General features: G+C 45.9%; 1 protein-coding gene across 1 annotated transcript; it reads right to left on the bottom strand.

The window, feature by feature from the left end:
* Positions 1-7,992: 7,992 nt before the first annotated feature.
* Positions 7,993-9,328, bottom strand: LOC136491969 (uncharacterized). The gene is made up of 5 exons (XM_066488152.1): positions 9,304-9,328; positions 8,943-9,084; positions 8,704-8,858; positions 8,258-8,438; positions 7,993-8,173 (listed from the first exon to the last, which is right to left on the bottom strand). The coding sequence occupies exons 1-5, from the start codon at positions 9,326-9,328 to the stop codon at positions 7,993-7,995; spliced, it is 684 nt and encodes a 227-aa protein (XP_066344249.1).
* Between the last annotated feature and the right edge of the window lie 9,950 nt (positions 9,329-19,278).

The following is a 19,278-nucleotide window of genomic DNA, read 5'->3' as shown; positions in this document are numbered from 1 at the left end:
GGGGATGAGGTTCTACAAGTGTCCACTGCTTGAGCATGTAAGTTTTTGTTGACTTGTTATTGTCATGGTGATAGATTTGGTTTTTTAAGTTCAAGTTGTCCCATCTATGGTTTGCAGACCGATTTTGCTTGTGGCACATACATGTTTGAAGAACAATATGTGGAATACTTGGTCGCCCAAGTCCATCTTCCTCGCGGTTGTAGTCAGATAAGAGGGCGAGACTGGCATGGCAGCTGGAGGTGGTGAAGGCTGACAATGACATGGTGAAGATCTACCAAGGTGTTGAGGCCTGCCAAGATCTATTGCACAGTGCTGTCATTCATCTGAAAGATTCAGAGGCAATGCTCAAGGCTCTAGTTGACAGCCACACCACTTTGAACAACAAGATCGAAAAGATAGGAGAGAGGCTTGCTTGTAGCTGCTGCTGCAAAACTTTTTGTTTTAGTGTTAGTGCTATTAGTGTTGTTGGTTAAATGAAGATGGTAGCAACCTAACATGTATCCAACTATTTATAAGACTTTGTTTATGAACTTGTTTCTAGCTAGTTGATAAATGTGCAACTTGCCATATGAGACTACATAACTTGCCATATGAGACTATAGCAGGCATTACATAAGTCTGACTTTCGACATAACAGGTCCATTATCCAGTTCATTACTCGTTCTACATAAATGTGGCATTACACAAAAGAAGTCATAACTAACATCACAGGTCCATTACCTAGTTCATTACTGGTCTACATAAAAGTGGCATTACACAAATGAAGTCATAACTGACATCATAGGTCCATTATTAGTTTCTTCTTGCTCACCCTCTTGCTTGGAAACATCTTGTGCAATGGTCATAGTCTTGCTTGTTCCCACTGTAGTAGTCTTTGTTTTCTTGTTGCTCTTGCTTGTCTTGGTTGTGATAAGCTTCTTCATCTTCTTACTCTGCGGCAAGCCTTCATGTGCATCTACCAATGCCTTTTGCGGCTGTTAGGAAGTAGAAACAAGGCAAAACATTCAAAACACAAAGAAGTAATAATTTTGAGAAAAATGAAGTGTCCACTACTTCATGTTACCGTCTAGTGTTTGCTGCTAGGCTATTTGTTACTCCTAGGCTGTTTGTTAGTGCTCGTGTTGGTGTTGCAACACTAATGGAATGGCCTTCAATCTATGATTGTTGGGTGGACACAGTGGTTGTACCACTAAATTTATTTGTCCTCACCCTCTTTGGCTTAGGTGGGGGTGCATCAGAATCATAGACCATTTCATTATAGGTCTTCATCATATGACCGAACTGACACACCTCTTGCACTTCATTTGTCTACCTTTCTTACCACCTTCTTCAGAACTTTTGATCCTTCTATTTCTTGGATGCCCTGTAGCCCTTTTGAAATGAGGAGGCCACCATTTGAAACCCATTTGAACTTTAGGTCACCGAGTTCTATCTGTCATTGGGCATACCACATTCTCATAGGCTTTCTTGAACATAGCAACAGAGTAGTAGTTGTCTACATAATCTTCCACACTTCTGTTGTGCATAGAATTGATGAGACAAAGAGCATGAGTATAGGGCAATCTAGTAATCTACCACCTTTGACAACTACATGTCCTGGTCTCAAGGTCCACAATGTGCCTCCAAGTTTTTAGTTCTTTTGTGATGCCTTGAATCTCAACAGTGTTGTTAGGACCTCCGTGTATCACATAGTGCAAGTTTTTGCTCATAGCATGAAGTTCTTTTGTGATGTGAGTGAAAGCTCTAGTTTGGTTTTGGTTAATTGATGAAACCCTAAGTGCTAACCTAGTTTATCAAGATGATTATGAGATAGGTAGCACTACTCCAAGTGATGAAGCAATGGCAAAGATCATGACAATGGTGATGGTCAAATGCTTAAACTTAGAAAAGAAGAAAGAGAAAAACAAAAGGCTCAAGGCAAAGGTATAAAATGTAGGAGCCATTTTGTTTTAGTGATCAAGACACTTAGTGAGTGTGATCACATTTAGGATAGATAGCCGTACTATTAAGAGGAGTGAAACTCGTATCGGAATACGGTTATCAAAGTGCCACTAGATGCTCTAACTCATTGCATATGCATTTAGGATCTAGTGGAGTGCTAACACCCTTGAAAATGTTTGTGAAAACATGTTAACACTTGTGCATAAGGTAATACACTTGGTGGTGTTGGCACATCTACAAAGGAGGTGGTGTTCGCAGGGTTGAGATGGGTTTGGGGTTCGGCGCTTTCAGGAAAATGAAATGCCTATTTTCTATTGCGTCGGATGCAAAATTCTTGGTGGTTGGCACATTTGGGCAAGGGTAAAGAAGTTAGAGTTGAAATAGAGTTGGTCGAAATGATGCTGGCATCGGTCTACTGACCGGACGCTGGGTCACTCAGCGACCGGACGCTGAAAGGCTACGTCCGGTCGAGCTGTCATACGGCACAGTGGCTAGGGTTGAGCACCGGACGCTGGTCTGCTCCGGTCAAGGTGGACCGGACGCATCCGGTCAAAAAAATATGCCTCGGGGAGCTTATTGGAAACGACCGGACGCTGGGGCTTCAGCATCCGGTCAGTTTTACCGGAGCGTCTGGTCAGTTTTACCGGAGCATCCGGTCAGCTTCGTAGCCATTGAAATCTGACGAATAGCGTTTGAAGCTGGTGACGCGTGGCGTCCATCGGGCAACCGGACGCTGAGGGCCAGCGTCCGGTCAGTATGACCGGAGCGTCTGGTCAGAGCGTGTTTTGCCCAGTGAAGGGGTATAACGGCTCTATTTGATGGGGGCTCTATTTATAGCCCCATGGCCGGCTCAAGGGATAACTCTTGCACATTTTCATTGACATAGCATCCTTGTGAGCTTAGCCAAAGCCCTCCCACTCATCTCCATCATTGATTCATCATCTTTGTGAGATTGGGAGAGAATTCAAGTGCATTGCTTGAGTGATTGCATCTAGTGGCACTTGGTATTCGTGTTGCGCTGTGGATTTCGCTTGTTTCTCTTAGTGGTTGCCACCACCTAGATGGTTGGAGCAGCGGTGGAGGATTGGCATGAGTCGGTGATTGTTCATGGCCGCCTTCAGTGATTGTGAGGGGAGTTATACCTTCTCTGGTGGAGTGCCAAAAGGTAACTTTAGTAAATTGCTCGTGTCATTGAGTTACCTCACTTGTGGGTCGGTTCTTGCGGTGTCCTATCGTGTGGACGAGGTTTGTGAAACACCTCTTAGCTGCCGAACCACCAAGTGTTGGTCGACACAACGGGGACTAGCGTGTTGGCAAACACGTGAACCTCGGAAGAAAAATCGATTGTCTCTTGTCATTTGCATTCTCTCGGTGATTGGCTTGATCTTCATCTTGTGATTGGTTCATCCCCTACACGGCGATATAATCACCCTACTTGCTTGTTTACATTCTTGCAAACTAGTTGATACAAGCTCTTTAGTGTAATTAGAATTGAGAGCTTGCTTTGTTATTTATATTCATCTAGTTGAGCTCTTTAGACTAGCAAGTTTGTGTGCCTAAGTAATCATTGCAACTAGAATTGTTGGATAGGTGGCTTGCAACCCTTGTAGAGCTAGAGCAAGTTTGCATTACGCTATTTGTCATACTAATCAAATTGCTCTAGTTAATTTGTAGATTTTTTAATAGGCTATTCACCCCCCCTCTAGCCATATTAGGACCTTTCAGTGAGGCAAGATCTTGTCTATCATCCTGCTTGATAGTGTCTTCCTAATATCTTATTTCTCCATTATCATTTGTCTTATCCTTTCCAATAGTGGGATTACATGCAGTGACTTCTCATGCCTAATCCAACTATTGAATGTCTCTACTATGTTGTTAGTATCATAGTCACACTTGTTTGCATGAGAAAACTTCCATTGGGCCCATAAGTGTCTATGGTTGTCATCTATCCACTTCATAGCCCTTGGTGAAGCTTTCTGCATAAATCACACCGGCTAACCGAAACATATGCGAAATTAAAACTATCGGTCTAGCCAAGACTACACCCCTCTATCTAAGTTCTCAAGCACCTTATAAAGATCCTAATTAGGCAACAAAGGTGCTGGGCTAGCTAGAGATCACCTAATCAATTCTAGAGCAAGGTCACACAAACCTATGCAACTAGTACTTCAAGCACGAGGGTGGGAGCTCCTACACATGCTAGTAAGCAAAAGCACAGAGCCACCTAAGCTCACTAGCAATGCTTAGTAACAAGGCTACACAAGCTAAATTATAGAGCGCAAATTACTTAGCTATACAAATTAAGCAATTTGACTAACAAGGTTACCCAAACCGAATTAGTCACTGAAAGAGAGCTACTTCTATGCTACACAAGAAAGAAGGTAACTAGCAAGCTACATAAGCCAACTAATTAGAAGAACAACTACACAAGAACAAAGTACAAGAAAGTAAATACAAGCTTGTGTAACAGGGATGCAAACCAACGGGAAGAACAATGTTGACACTGGTGATTTTTCTCCCGAGGTTCACATGCTTGCCAACACGCTAGTCCCCTATTGTGTCAACCACTCACTTGGTGGTTCAGCGGCAAATTAGCATCACCTGCCAAGCCCACACATTGGGCACTGCAAGAACCTATCCACAAGTGAGGGTACTCAATGACACGCTCTACTAGTGTTGCTCTTCGCGACTCCCGTGGGGTGAGCATAATCCCCCTCACAATCGCTTCTTCGGAGTACTGCACAATCTTCTTTGCGTGCTTCAACGGAGACCACCACCAAGCCATCTAGGAGGTGACAACCTCTAAGAGTAACAAGCACCACTGGCTTGCAACACAATCACCTAGTGCCACTCGATGCAATCTCACAATGCAATCGCACTAGAATCACTCACTCACAATCGGATACAATCACTATGTGCACAAGTGAGTTAGAGGCCCCCTAGCACTCCCCAAGTGTGGACACTAAGTCCCAAGGGTGCCAAGCATGTGCCAAGGCTGGCCACACACTCCTTTTATAGCCCCAAGGGCTAAAATAGCCATTACCCCCTTCACTGGGCACTTTTCATACTGACCGGACTCGCTGCTGTAGTGACCGGACACGTAGGTCGTAGAGTCTAGTTGCTCCTCGCATGCCATGTGTACTAGCCATTCGAAGATGACCATTTCTCGTCAACGGCTATCTCCCGCATGCGCAAACTCCTGACCGCACGCGCCTAGGTCCAGCGACCAGACATGCTGTGGCCGAGTTTAGGCACCAACGCGTCTCTGCACAACTGACTAGACTCTCCTTTCTCCTATGGCTGGACTCAACTCTCCTAGAGTCCAGTCACTTCCAAAGAGGTTCTAGTGAGCTCTTTTGATGATCGAACATGTTAGGTCATCACTGACCGGACTCACCGAGCGTTCGGATCGCTCTAGCTCACGAAAGAAACACTGACTGGACTCGTAGGTACTGACCGGATGTGTCCGGTCGCAGAGTCCGCTCACAGATGTTCAACGTTAAAACGACCATATCTCTTAGCTTCGAACTTCAAATTAGATGATCTTAGACATTTTGGAAAGTTTATTCAGAGGGCTACACATCCCACTTTCATATTTGATCCAAAGCACAATAGGATCAATGCATAATTCCAATCCAAGGACCATCCTATAGTTCTAAGTACACCAAAAAACCTTTTTCTCTTCTCTAAGTTGATCCAATTCAACTTCAGCAACTTCTCGTTTGCAAATGTGCCAACACCACCAAGTGTACAATATCATGTGCAAGTGTTTTAGCATTTTCACAACCATTTTTAAGGAGTTAATCAATCAATTCATCCATGCCACTCGATCCTAGCAATGATGCAAAGTTAGATCACTCGAGTGGCACTAGATGACCGATATGCAAACAAGTTTGCCCCTCTTGATAGCAATGTTTTTTAGGCGCTAGGCAGGTTTCTAGGCGGTGACCCATCGCCTAGCGCCTAGGCGTGCCTAGGCATTTTCTAGGCGTTTTGACCTTTTTTGTATTTTAGCATATATAGCTGAATAAATTATATAAATATAGTAGCCGAGTGAATTTTATAAAAAGAGAAAAGGTCCAATAGGACATACCTTAGTTGATACAAAAGTGATGTTCATGCTTAGTTCATAGTTGATAGTTGATACAATACAAATATGATGTTCCTACAACAATAGAAGTGGAGAACAGACCATATCAGTAGTTAAATACAAATAGGACAACAGACCATATGAACAATACAAGTGATACAAAAATAGGAAAGAGCAGGTTAGGTACTTATCTAAATGATCTTAGCCCTTTCCTATCCATCAGACATTATCAACAACAAATGATAGCCATTTGAAACCACAAACATGTAGGGATAACAGTAGCAGCAAAGAAAATTAAATGGTACAGAACAACACATAATTCAATTCTTAAAATACAGAAGACAAGCACACAGGCACACAAACTGTAGGAGTTCTAAGTTCATAAGTTAAAGATACAAATTACAATTAAAAGATAAACATGACATGATAAAGCCCCACTGCCATATCTTCTTCAATAGGGTTCCATATATTCATCCTCATCTTCATCAAACTCTTCTTCTTCGGAGTCAAATTCTTCTCCTTCATAAAGTTGTCTCACTCTTGCACTTCTACGCAGCTCAAGTTGTTGTTCTGCTCCTACTGCTTCTCCAATAACAGACCAAGGTATCCCTATACCTTCCATCTCCTCATCTTCCTAATCTCTATAGACAACTGTTGCACAATCATCTCCATCCTCATATAGAAAACCTTGAGCTTCAGTTGTCTCACTAGACAAGAGAACATTAGTGGTTTTCTTTGACATTATCCTTTCTTTCTTATTAAACAACTTGGAGTTGAATTGAATAAAGACCAATTTGTTGAGTCGGGTTGTAGTAAGCCTATTTCTCTTCTTAGTGTGTATCTAAAAATTAAACATGAGATCATATAACTATTTTCATTCATGTAAGTTTATTGCTGAAATCTGGACAGTAGATAGGGACTAACCATTTCAAATGTACTCCAATTTGTTTCACAATCAGAAGAGCTTGATGTCAGAGAAAGGATCCTTGTTGCCAACTTCTGTAAAATTGGTGTTTCAGTTCCATACAACCGCCACCAAGATGCTGAAATAAATGAGCAGCAACTCTGTAATATTAGTTACAATAGATGCAAATAGCAAACTTCTTTGCAAGCTTTGTAAGAGCCATGTAATAGCAGCAACCCTATAACAGACTAACATCCATGTAATATGAGTTACCTCTACCTGGGTTGTAATCAAATTTTTCACAAGTCTTTGCAAGCTTCTTGTTAAATGGTCCTTCTCTATTATGAAACTTCTTTAGTTCAGTGTTGACAACCTGATCTTGCTTGTCCTCATCATGATGATAAAAAGTCTCTACATAGCTAATAAATTCTTCTGTTATTGTGGCATCATCAAAGATTGATGGGTTACCATAGCTATAGTATGGATTTAGTAGATAGGCAGTCAAATGCAATGGAGAATCAAGTCTTCCTTTCAACTTCTTGTCAATAATAGCAATAACTTCGTTGTAGCGGGACTAAACATTGCCATAGGCTTCCTTGATCTCTCTCTTTGCCTTTAGTAGTTCTCCATATAGGAAACCCATTGATGGCTTCACATCCCCATCAACCAAACGAAGAACTTTGACCAATGGCTAAAAACACTCAAACACAACTTCACATCCTTCCAAAAGGTTGGACTCAATATTGTTGCTGTTGCATCTTTTCCCTTTTTTGACTTCACATCCTTCAATGTGTCCCACCTATTATGAACCAGCCATGTTTCTTAGTTGGTCCTTCTCTAGCATGCTGCTCAAAGTGAGAAAGCTGAAGCAAACCTAGTAACTCCTAGCCTTATTGTCTCTCTCTCCCTCTGTGAAGTGTCTCAAGCACTCCAATGTTCTTGTGTGCCGATAGACAAATATGGTGAATGCCTTTGCTTGGTCAATCACCTTCTTGAACCGTGGCATGTTGCCAATTCCTTGGAGCATCAAATTGATTATGTGAGCTACACAAGAGGTCTAAAAGATGTTTGGTCTCTTCTCAAGCAATAGCTTCTTTGCTCCCATATTGTTAGAAGCATTGTCTGTCACTACTTGCACCACATCATCTGGACCAATGTCTTCAATTGCTTTGTCCACTAGTTCAAATATGACTTCACTTGTGTGTGACACATCTGACATCTCTTTTGAGCTGACAAAACTGGATCAATCAGCACAGTTAATGCACATGTTCATTATGCTTCTCCTCTTCCTATCTGACCAAGCATCTATCATAACAGAGCACCCATTCTTCACCTTCTCAGCCTCATGTTCTTGTAGCAAACTCTTGGTTCTTGCATATTCTTCATCTAGCAAACTCTCTCGTAGATCACGTAGAGATGGAGGTTCAAGTCTAGAACCAAACTGTCCAATTGCTTCACACATTTGCTTGAACTCATCATTGTCACAAGCATTGAATGGTATGGCTACATATGATACAAAAAGTGTAATTAACTAATTAGTGTGTAGTTCAGGCATGTATTCAAATCTGAAATGTAAAATAGAAATGCATAATAGTAAATTACCATGTGTATAGACCCATATTGCAATATATTTATGCACCTCATGCTGTTCTTTCTTTCCAAAGTTCCTTGTTTAGCTTCTGTTGCTTCAAAGATTCAGATTTTGTTGCTTTAGGATCAATAGCACGTGTCCACTTATCAATGGGTCCTAATTTGTGAGGCTCTGAACTTCCAACACAAATCACTTCATCATCCTCTGTTCCAACCCAAGAAACATTCACTTCTTCTCTAAGCTCTAGTTCACGAGCAGCCTGCTCCTTCCTCTTCCTTTTTGAATCTTCTAGTGATTTCTTGCACTTGTCTTTAGCCTCTTGTGTGCTCTTCCTGCATTTCTTTGCATTTGTTCCAACATTGGCCACATGTTCCTTCAACCGATGGACCCTTCCTTAGCTCCGATGACCATAGAACTTGCACTCCACCTTGTCCTTGTTGTTTGCGTCCACTAGAAACCCATACTCCCATCCCACATCATCTGAATTCCTTTTTAGGACATTCACCTCATCCCAAGATGTAACACCAGTTTTAGGAGCACATTCTTTCCACCGACATTCTACATGAAGAGCAAGCAAAGGTATATTAAACACACATAGGCACACAACAGTACATCATAGGCATATAGAGTAGGAAGATAGAAGGGAGCAGCCAAGCAGAGGAGAGAGGAGTAGGGGCGGGTGGACCTCACCTTGGGGTTTGTGGAAGGCGACGATGAGTACCTCTAGACTCGGTGACTCCCTCCCCTGCTGGGCTCGAGGAGGAGATCTAGACTCACCTCCACCCTTTCCTGCAACAAGCATGAGTGGGACTCACTGGAGCTACGGGCGGCAAGAGAGATGAACAAGGCTGGTGGCGAAAAGCAGTGAGGATCTCCTATTCTCTCTCTCTCTCTCTCTCTGATTGTGTCTCCCTCTATCTCTCTCTAATCATCTCTGTAGGCATCGGTGCGCGAGGCTTTTTTCCTTCCCTGCACAGCCGCCTGCTCATGCGCGCATGCTCCTACCTGCCAAAATATAGTCCCGCACATGCGCTCGCACCTAGGCGCCTCCTCCTCCTACTCACCGCCCAAGCACCATGAAGGCACCGTGGAATGCCACGGAGGCGTGGCCACCACCTAGATGTCTGCCTCACCCCCTAGAATCCCACGGGAGGCCTCTGCCCAGCGCCTAGTCATGCCTAGGCAACCGTGGAATCTCAGCCTTGTTTTTTACTGCTTGATAGTACGACAATCTATCTTAAACCCAGTCATAAACTTCTCTACACACCTATGATCGGTGAAATGAAATGCCCTAGGTTATACCTTTGCCTTGCGCATTTCATTCCATCTCTTTGATGTTGATGCAACACATGCACTAGCCTTGATCAACAAATGATATGATCCACTTCATATCAGTCACATGACTATATTGGTTCATTGATCTTGACCTCACTTTATTTTCACCATTGCCTCGGTCCATCGGTGCCAAGTCCTCAACTTGTCCTTCACTCTTACAACCAGTCCTTCAAGCCAAGCCTTGTCTTAAACTTCTCCACCTTAGTCACATGACTCCATGTCATGTCTCATATGCAATGAGCTCCTTCATCACATATGTGAGCCTCGCAACAAATCCAAGCCATCATCACCGTCATGGCATGAGTTGCTCACACAAGTATACATGTGGACTAATCACCTGTGTATCTCATATTAAACACAATTAGTCCACCTAGGTTGTCACTCAATTACCTAAAACCAAACAAGGACCTTTCAAACCTGTAGCTATAGATGTCCAACGGGTTCAGCCCAGTTCGGCATGGCATGGGCCCATGCTAGGCATGACCTGAAGGGGGTTGGGCCGACATGGCATGTCGTGCCCATCAGGCCACAGGCTTGGCCTTCGGCCCAAGCATGGCCTGTTGGGCCATTTTTTAGGCCGGGCTGGCCTGAAAGGCCCAAGCTTCCTAGCTGACCAGTGCCAGCCTAGCAGCCCTAATGAAGGGGAAGGGAGGCATCAGCGTCCTCTCTAGGGCAGACACGGGTGGTGGCATGGCATGCCTGCTGACGCATGGTGCCATGGCTCTGGTGGATCTAGCTGTAGGGCGGAGCTAGGTGGCGTATCATGGCAGGAGAAGGCAGTCGAGCACCCCAAGCACGGATGTGGGTATAGCTACTGTAGGCCTACAGCCTCCATGGAGGCAGGCGGAGGAAATCTAGGCCTACATGGCTTGGAGAGCCAAAAAGTGAAGAAGAAGCAGCCAGCCATGAGGAGAGAAGAAGGGCACAATGTGGGGAGCAGGGGAGGGAAGAAGTAGCCATGGGGAGAGAAGAAGGTAGCAGATGCGGTAGGTGGCGGTGCTCCACTAGTGAATCTATGAATGGGGAGGGGAAAGATAGCGACGCTCCGAATTTGATAGTGTCCGAGTAAGTCTATGGACAAGGATAGGATTGGGCCAATGGTGGGTGATGGCCTAGTAAGCTATGGGCCTTCATCGGGCCTGTGACAATTTAGTGGGCTGGGCCATGCCACCCGGCGTGCCTAGGTAGCAGCCCAGGCATGGCACGCTGCATTAGGCCTAGGCTAGGCACGGGCCCATTGCTCACCAGGGCCGGGCCATGCTCGGACCGAGCCAAAATAATGGGCTTTATGCTGGGCTATCGGGCTGTAGGCTGCTTGTCCATCTATACCTGTAGCTGCTCAAAAAAGCATTTCCAATTTTCAGTAGATTCAGACTCAAAATCACCATAAGCTACTAGAAAAAGCCAGTTGTGTCCATCTATAGTTGATGCTGAAGCTAACTGTCCTCTCCACCTTCTAGTTAGATGTGTTGAGTCAACACCAAGGAAAGGTCTGCACTCATTCAAGAACCCATCAACATAACTCTTGAAAGCCACAAACATCCTTGTGAACCTCATCTGAAAGCTTCATGGATTCATTCTCTCCACCTCAGCCTTGAATCTGAAAGCATCTTCAAAACTGTCATCCCATTTGCCCTGTATGTCTTTTATAGCCATCTATCTTCCATCCCACACAACATAGTAGGATAGTTGGATGTTGTACTTCTTGTCTAAATCTTTCTTAAGTTTTGTTGCTCCTTTTGTTGGTTCATCCCTCAGGATTTCAATAACCCTGTCCCTCACCCATGCATTGGTAGCCATGCAGTTCTGGTTGAGTTTGGATGTGCAAGCACAAGTATGCTTCTCATACATCCTCTTTATCTGCATAAAAAGACATACACAACATTATTCATATATCACAAAAAATACAACATCATACATGTGAGTTAAGAACTACAAGTTATAGATCTACCAAGTCCTACCATCCTATAGTTGAGAAGCATGGATTCTCCACTTGCACTTCTTCTTCTTGCTCTTAGATCCCTTGCAGTACCCTCTGTACCTTATGGACTCACTATAAGGATTTGTAATTTCAAACTCGTTAAGCACTGCAAATTGCCTAATAGCCCTCTTAAAGGTGTACACATACTCAAATGTGACACCAAGGGCTATAGTGGGTTCTCTAAGTTAGTTACATGTTCAGAAAATGTCACACCCAGCTTCATCATCAACAAATAATTCATCATGTTCAATAGAGTCAGAGTTAGCAGGTTCTGCATCTTGGCCACCATGCTCTTGGCTAGACATGTATTGGCTCAGCATCATTTATGCCAACATATTTGTGGGGGTATAACCCTCAATACCAGTAGGTTTGTACATGCACCTGAGCCACTAGGGAGGTCCTAGCCCACAAGACTATGCATGGGCCATGCCACTGGTGGAGGCCAAGCCTACAAGACTGCACCATGCGAGGCACGACATAGGTCGACTGGGCCTCGCAAGACTGCATGAAGATCTTTGGTGATCTAACCTGCTCGGATATACTAGATCCCATAATATCTGTAACTTCCTATCTTGTAAAACCGACCAGGATAAAAACAACCGATCTGTAACTCTACCCCCGAGCTATATAAGGCGGGTAGGGACCCCCTTTCTTTTTCATCTCATCTCTCATAATACAATCCACAAATACACAGGACGTAGGGTATTATGTCAAGCTGATGGCCTGAACCTATCTAATCACTCTCTTGTGTTCTGTGTCACCATCCGGATCCCTTACGCACACCTCCATCGATTCATCTACTACCGTGGGCATACCCCTCGGTAGACTGCTGGATGTATTTCGTCAATAGTGGCACGCTAGGTAGGGGGTGTGCATACAAAATTCATGGCGTACCAGATGGTCACCTTCCTGAGCTCCATGGCCTCTCCCGAGCTAGGCTAGATCTTCACGATCGGTTCTATGACCTGGGTCATTAGCCCCAACAATAATAGGGAGATCATGGAGGTGGTGTAGGATCACCCTATGCCGATCGCGCCAACATCTACAATGACATCTCTGATCTCGGTGCCCCACCGTTGGGTTAGGAGATCCATTAGCAATGATGATCTGATTGCATCCATCGATTAGGTCATAGACCGCTTAGCAGAATGTCAGCTCCTCCTAGATTTAGTCTTAGATCAATCTAGAGTGATCGATGAATTTCTCGTACTCTAAGATTACCAAGCCGCTGCAACCGAGCGACCTAGTCGGCCACATCGTTCAAGGCGTCCAGATTCTGATCTGGTGATCATAGCTACTCCAGAAGGGCGCATGGCAGTGGCACCAACCACTTCCTACAATTGACCTATGTGTGGTCGACTACAAAGCCCTGATGGAGGACCCACCAAAGCAGCCCTATCCCTTTGGGTTGGAGGGTGCGAGATCTATGTATCGGAACACCATTCACCACCTCTTTGTCGACCACGTTGAGCGCAACCATGTCACCGACCTCTACATGATTGACCCGACTGACCCCAGTAAGCCTTCGCCCATGGTCAACATGGTGGCTATTCACTAGCTTTCGGATGTACCCTCTCTTTTGATCGAATCTCTCCATAATGTTCTGAATGAGAGTCCCGATGATTATTCCGAGGGCTCAACCAAGACCGTATCAAGCTACCCTTCTTTCCCTCCGAGGTCTAGGGGCATGATTTTCCATGTCAACCATGACAGTGTCACCAAGGATGGTGAAACTACTGAAGAACGTGAAGCCCGTCTACCAAAAAATGTCAATCACCAATGTTGCTGAGATGCTGAAGCGGCCTAAGGGGCTGGCAAGGATGGTCACGGCCCGCCCCGCCATCAACATAATCTAGAGGAGGCATTTGACATGGTAGATGACCAACTAGTCTACCAGACTCCAAGCGCCAATCTAGCCTGTCGCTTTGAATGAGTTCGACAAACTCCCTCACACTCTAGAGGTCGAGAAGGTCTGAGCAGATATCATAGCAACGCAAGTCCAAGTCAATGAGTTCTAGAACGATGCCCCATCTTATTCCACCACATCAGCTCGTAGTCACCTGCTCCCACCATGATGGAGGAGGCTAGCATCATGGCACCAAGGGCCCCTGACCTCAGGCTAGATGTCCTTACCTCTATGGAGGATCTAGAGGCAACTACTGAAGCTCATTCATGCCACGACGGCCGCCCACCGCACCCCTAGGGAGGTCAGGGCAGGCAACCAGCAACCTAGGAGGTCAATCAACCCCACCCTCATGACCTTCGTGACCACATCAACACCAGGCACAGATGCCCACAACCACATCGAAAATAGTAGGTCCACATGCTACGAAGCAGAGATGGAGCATCACCTAGCAATTCGACGCTAAATGAGGGATTTGCTACCCATCAAGCGTCACTTCCTGCCAGCGCATCAGGCACTTTGCCCCTTCACGAAAAGGCTCTGAGCTATCCTGTGGCCTGTGGGTTTCAAGGTTCTCGGTGTTAACACCTATGACGGAAAGGCCAACCCCGCTCAGTGGCTAACACTATACGAGATTGCCATGAGAGCCATAGGCGGAGATGAAGACGTCATGGTGAACTATCTACCCATCATGCTTAACCAGTCTACGAACAACTGGCTCCTCAACCTATGGGAGAATTCCATCTGATCTTTGGATGACCTCAAGAAAGTCTTCACCGACAATTACATGGCTACGTACAAGCAGCCTGGCACCAAGTATGACCTAGAGAAGCTTCATCAATCCTCTGAGGAGCCCATGCACGACTTCATCAGGTGCTTCTCAGAGACAAGAAATTATGTTCCCAACATCACTAATGCTGAGGCCATCGCCGCTTTCACCAAAGGGCTCTGGCACGAGCAACTCTGTGGCAAGCTATACCGCAAGAGGCCCACAACCATCGGTGAACTAATACAAATAGCAAACGGGTATGCTGATGCCAAAGAAGCCAAATAGGCTACCTGCTCCGCTCACCACCAACGCCACGCTGATGACCGTCATGAAGACAGGCGCTACGACGACTGCGACCGCCGCCATGACGACTGTGACCGCGACCGCCGCGATGACTGTGACCACCACAAAGATGACCACGAGCCCTAGCATGACAACCACCCAGATAGCTCAAGAGGTAGACAAGGCCACCGTCGCCAGCCTGATAACCCCATCAACACCATCAACACCCATGCCAAGTGCACCTACGACGCTGATTTTGGCAAGCTGCTAGACAGCCCATGCCCTATCCACAAGGATGCCAAGCACACCATGCGATAGTGTAGAGGCTTAAAGATAGCACTCGATGGTGAATCATCGAAGAAGCCACGATGTGACAATGATGAGACCAAAGACGGTCAAGGCAGAGAACGAGGAAAGAACAAGGGCCCAACCTACTAGGACCCCACCAAGACCGTTGTCCACCATCTTTGGTGGGAGAGCTATCTCTAAAGACAAGCAGTGGACAGAATCTTGTAACCTAACATGTCATGTCGGTTGCTACATATGATGGCCCTATTGCTGATCCCAAGTACCTCGACTGGTCAAAGCACCCAATCACCTTCTCTAGGGCCAACTAGTGGTCAGATATCCCATAGCCAGGGACATTTTCCTGCTCATCCTGGATCCCATCATCAAGGACGTGCGCTTCTAGAAGGTCCTCATCGATGGAGGGAGCGCCCTCAACATCTTATTTGCAAGGTCCCTAGAGGAGCTAGGGATCAAGAAAGAAGACATTACCCCCATGGACTCTCCATTCTAGAGGATCATTCCTAGAAAAGCATCCCTGCCTCTAGGGCAGATTACACTGCCGGTATAATTCGACACATGCCAAGCACTTCCGCGTTGACAACGTTAACTTCCTGGTCATGGACTTCAACATGGCATACCATGCCATCCTTGGTCGACCAGCTCTTGCCAAGTTTATGGTCATGCTGCATTATATGTACCTGGTGTTGAAGATGCCGATGGAGCAGGGGGTCCACTCCCTACGTGCCAACCTCGACGTCGCCTACTCCTATGAGAAGGAAAGCTTTGCGCTCACCGAGGCTATAGACATCTCCATCCTCATGCAAGACTGCCTTGTGTCTTCACAGTAGATTTCCCCACAGGACCTAGAGATCTTGATCATGGAGGCCGCCCGAGCGTCAACCAAGTCCAAGGAGGTGAAGGAAGTGGTCCTCGTCCCTGGCGACCAGTCTAATACTGCTCGAATTAGGGCTGACCTCGATCCCAAATAGGAAGATGCGCTCATCAGCTTCCCAAGGGAGCATGTTGATGTGTTAGCATGGAAACCGGTGGACATGCCCGGTGTGCCTCGGGAGCTAATCGAGCACTCCTTAAATGTCTCGGCGACCACCAAGCCGATCAAGTAGAAGCTTCGATGATTTGTTTAGGACAAAAAGGTGGCCATTAGGGTAGGAATAACCTGACTCTTAGCTACCCACTTTATCAAAGAGGTGTATCATCTGGAGTGGTTAGCCAACCTATTTCTTGTAAGAAAAAAGAATAAAGAATGGAGAATGTGCGTTGATTACACCGATCTCAACAAACACCACACTAAAGACCCCTTTGGCCTACCTCGCATTGATGAGGCCATAGATTCTACAACTGATTGTGAGCTCCTATGCTTTTTAGATTGCTACTCTGGTTATCATCAGATCGCTGCTGAAGGAAGAAGACCAGATTAAGACGTCGTTCATTACACCCTTCGATGCCTACTGCTAAACGACCATGTCCTTCGGGCTCAAGAATGTGGGTGCAACTTATCAAAGAGCCATCTAGCACTGCCTCATGGACCTAGATCAGGACAAATGTTGAGGCTTACATCGATGATGTGGTGGTTAAGTCTAAGATTGTCCGACACCTTCATCGCTGACCTCACCAAAGTTTTTCAAAGCCCTGAAAGTATACCGATGGAAGCTTAATCCCACTAAGTGCATTTTCGGCGTTCCATCCGATATCCTGCTAGGCAACATCATCAATTGGCGTGGCATCAAAGCCAACCCAGAGAAGATAGCAGCGGTGACAACCATGAAGCCACCGACCTGCATCTAGGATGTCCAGAAGCTAATGGGGTGCATGGTGGCTTTAAGTCATTTCATATCCCATCTAGGCGAAAAGGGACTCCCCTTCTTCAAGCTACTCAAGGCTAAAGAGAAATTTGTCTGGTTGAAGGACACTGACAAGGCATTCGCCGAGCTCAAGCGGTTCCTCACCACACTTCCGATCATGACCGCCCCCCAAAAGGATGAAACCCTACTAATCTACATCATAGCAACCAACTAGATAGTCAGGACCGCCATCGTTGTTGAACGAGAGGAGGCCGGACACACATACAAAGTCTAGAGCCTAGTCTACTTCATCAGCGAGGTCCTAAACGAGTCCAAGACTTGCTATCCCTAGGTCCATAAGCTATTGTATGCCATCCTAATCACATCCCGAAAGCTCCATGACTACTTTGATGCCTACTACATAGCGGTAGTCACTGAGTACCCACTCGATGACATCCTCCGCAACAAGGAAGCCAACGGTTGCATCATTAAATGGGTGGTTGGGCTCAGCACCCATACCATCAATTTCAGGCCTCACCACACGATCAAGTCATAGGCGCTCATCGACTTCATCATCGAGTGAACGGATATGCAGACTCTTGTCCTAGTCGACCACCCTAAGCACAGGACCATGTACTTCGACTGGGTCTCTCAACCTCGATGGCAGCTAGGGGCAGGTGTATATTTCATCTTGCCATTGGGGGATAAGCTTCGCTACAGTTCTCCGCATATACTTCTGAGCATCTAATAATACCTGTTGAATACGAGGCGACACTTCATGGTCTCTGTATAGCTGTCGAACTCAGTGTTAAACACCTCTAGGTGTACGGTGACTCTACACTCATGATCAATCAGCTCAACAAGGATTGGAATTGCACCAACAAGAAGATCGACGCTTACTGCGCCAGTGATAAGAAAGTTAGAAGAAAAGTTCTATGGTATCGAGTACCACCATGTGGTCCGGGTGGACAACCAAGCAACCAATGAGCTATCAAAGTTAGGGTCGACCCAGGCCAAAGTTCCTACCAGAGTGTTGTCATCTAGGACCTCATGATGTCATCCATCAAGTAGGGGCAAGAAGGCATTGAAGAAAAGCCACCTGCTGAGCCGTTAGTCGCAGCGGTCCCTGGCCTGAGCAGTGATTAGAGGGAACCTTTCATCAAATACCTCACCACTTGCAGATGTCCTAGGCTAACAGCACTAGAGAGAGAATGCCTTACCCACCATAGCAAGCATTATGTCCTAGTTGAAGGAAAGTTATATCACAAGAACGCCAAGGGAGAGCTACTCCTAGAAGTGCATCTCCGTGGAAGAGGGCGAGCGGATACTCAAGGAGATCCATGCCGACACTTGAGGCAATCACGTAGCCTCTAGAACACTGGTCGGCAAAGCCTTCCAAGCTAGTTTCCATTGGCCTTCAGCGGTTGCCGATGCCGAGGCATTCGGTCACCGGTGTGAGAATTGTCTATTTTTTGCTAAGCAAATCCATGTCCTGGCCTAGGCCTACCAAATGATTCCTGTGTCTTGGCCCTTCATATGCTAGGGACTGGATATGATCGAGCCCTTTAAGCCCACAACAGGAAGGTTTCCACTAGGTCTATGTCTGCATCAACAAATTCTCCAAGTGGGTTGAATACAAACCCCTAGGTCCAAGCCATAGCGAAGAAGGCAGCCGAGCTGCTCAACGACATCATTCATCGATTTGGCCTGCCAAACAACATCATCACTAACTTGGGGTCCACGTTCACCGGTGCCAATTTCTAGGACTTCTACGATGAAAGATGCATCTTAGTTAAGTATGTCTCGGTCGCACACCCTAGGGCCAATGGCCATGTTGAGCGTGCCAATGACATGATTCTCGATGCATTGAAGAAGAGGCTCTACAAGAATGAGCAGAAGCACCTTGGCAAGTGGCTCAAGGAATTGCCTAGCTGTGGTCTAGGGACTAAGGACCCTAGCCCTAGTTCGCAACACTAGTGTCTCCCCATACTTCATGGTTTTTGGCTCCGAAGGCCATTTTGCCAGCCGACGTTACGTGCTTTCCGAGCACCCAAAGTGGAGAACTACAATGAAGAAAACTCTGACCAAGCCTGGATCATCGAGTTGGATAGCCTTGAAGGAGGAGCACCTCATTTTGTGTGTTCGAATAGTGAAGTACCTTGACAACATGTGAAGATACTACAACCGCAATGTCAACGATCGGTTCTTCATGGTCGGAGACCTAGTGCTCCGCAAGAAGCAGAAGATCGATGGGACGCACAAGCTATCTTCACCCTGGGAGGGCCCCTTCATTGTCAAGGTGGTCACCCGACCCGGTTCCTATAGGCTATGCGACATGGATGAAAGAGATGTCCCAAATTCTTTGCACATCGATCTTCTTAGGCGCTTCTAC

The sequence above is a fragment of the Miscanthus floridulus genome, chromosome 11, assembly GCF_019320115.1.
Source record: "Miscanthus floridulus cultivar M001 chromosome 11, ASM1932011v1, whole genome shotgun sequence".
Taxonomy (NCBI): domain Eukaryota; kingdom Viridiplantae; phylum Streptophyta; class Magnoliopsida; order Poales; family Poaceae; genus Miscanthus; species Miscanthus floridulus.
This window is presented reverse-complemented; position numbering and strand designations above follow the sequence as displayed.

What these genes read in the sequence shown, in the direction of transcription:
- LOC136491969 (XM_066488152.1), bottom strand. Translation starts at nt 9,328, where the DNA reads ATGCTTGTTGCAGGAAAGGGTGGAG. An exon ending in TGTTGCAGGAAAGGGTGGAG is followed by an intron (nt 9,085 to 9,303) that starts GTGAGTCTAGAT and finishes CTCTTCATGTAG; the next exon opens with AATGTCGGTGGAAAGAATGT. An exon ending in TGAAGTGATTTGTGTTGGAA is followed by an intron (nt 8,439 to 8,703) that starts GTTCAGAGCCTC and finishes TATCATATGTAG; the next exon opens with CCATACCATTCAATGCTTGT.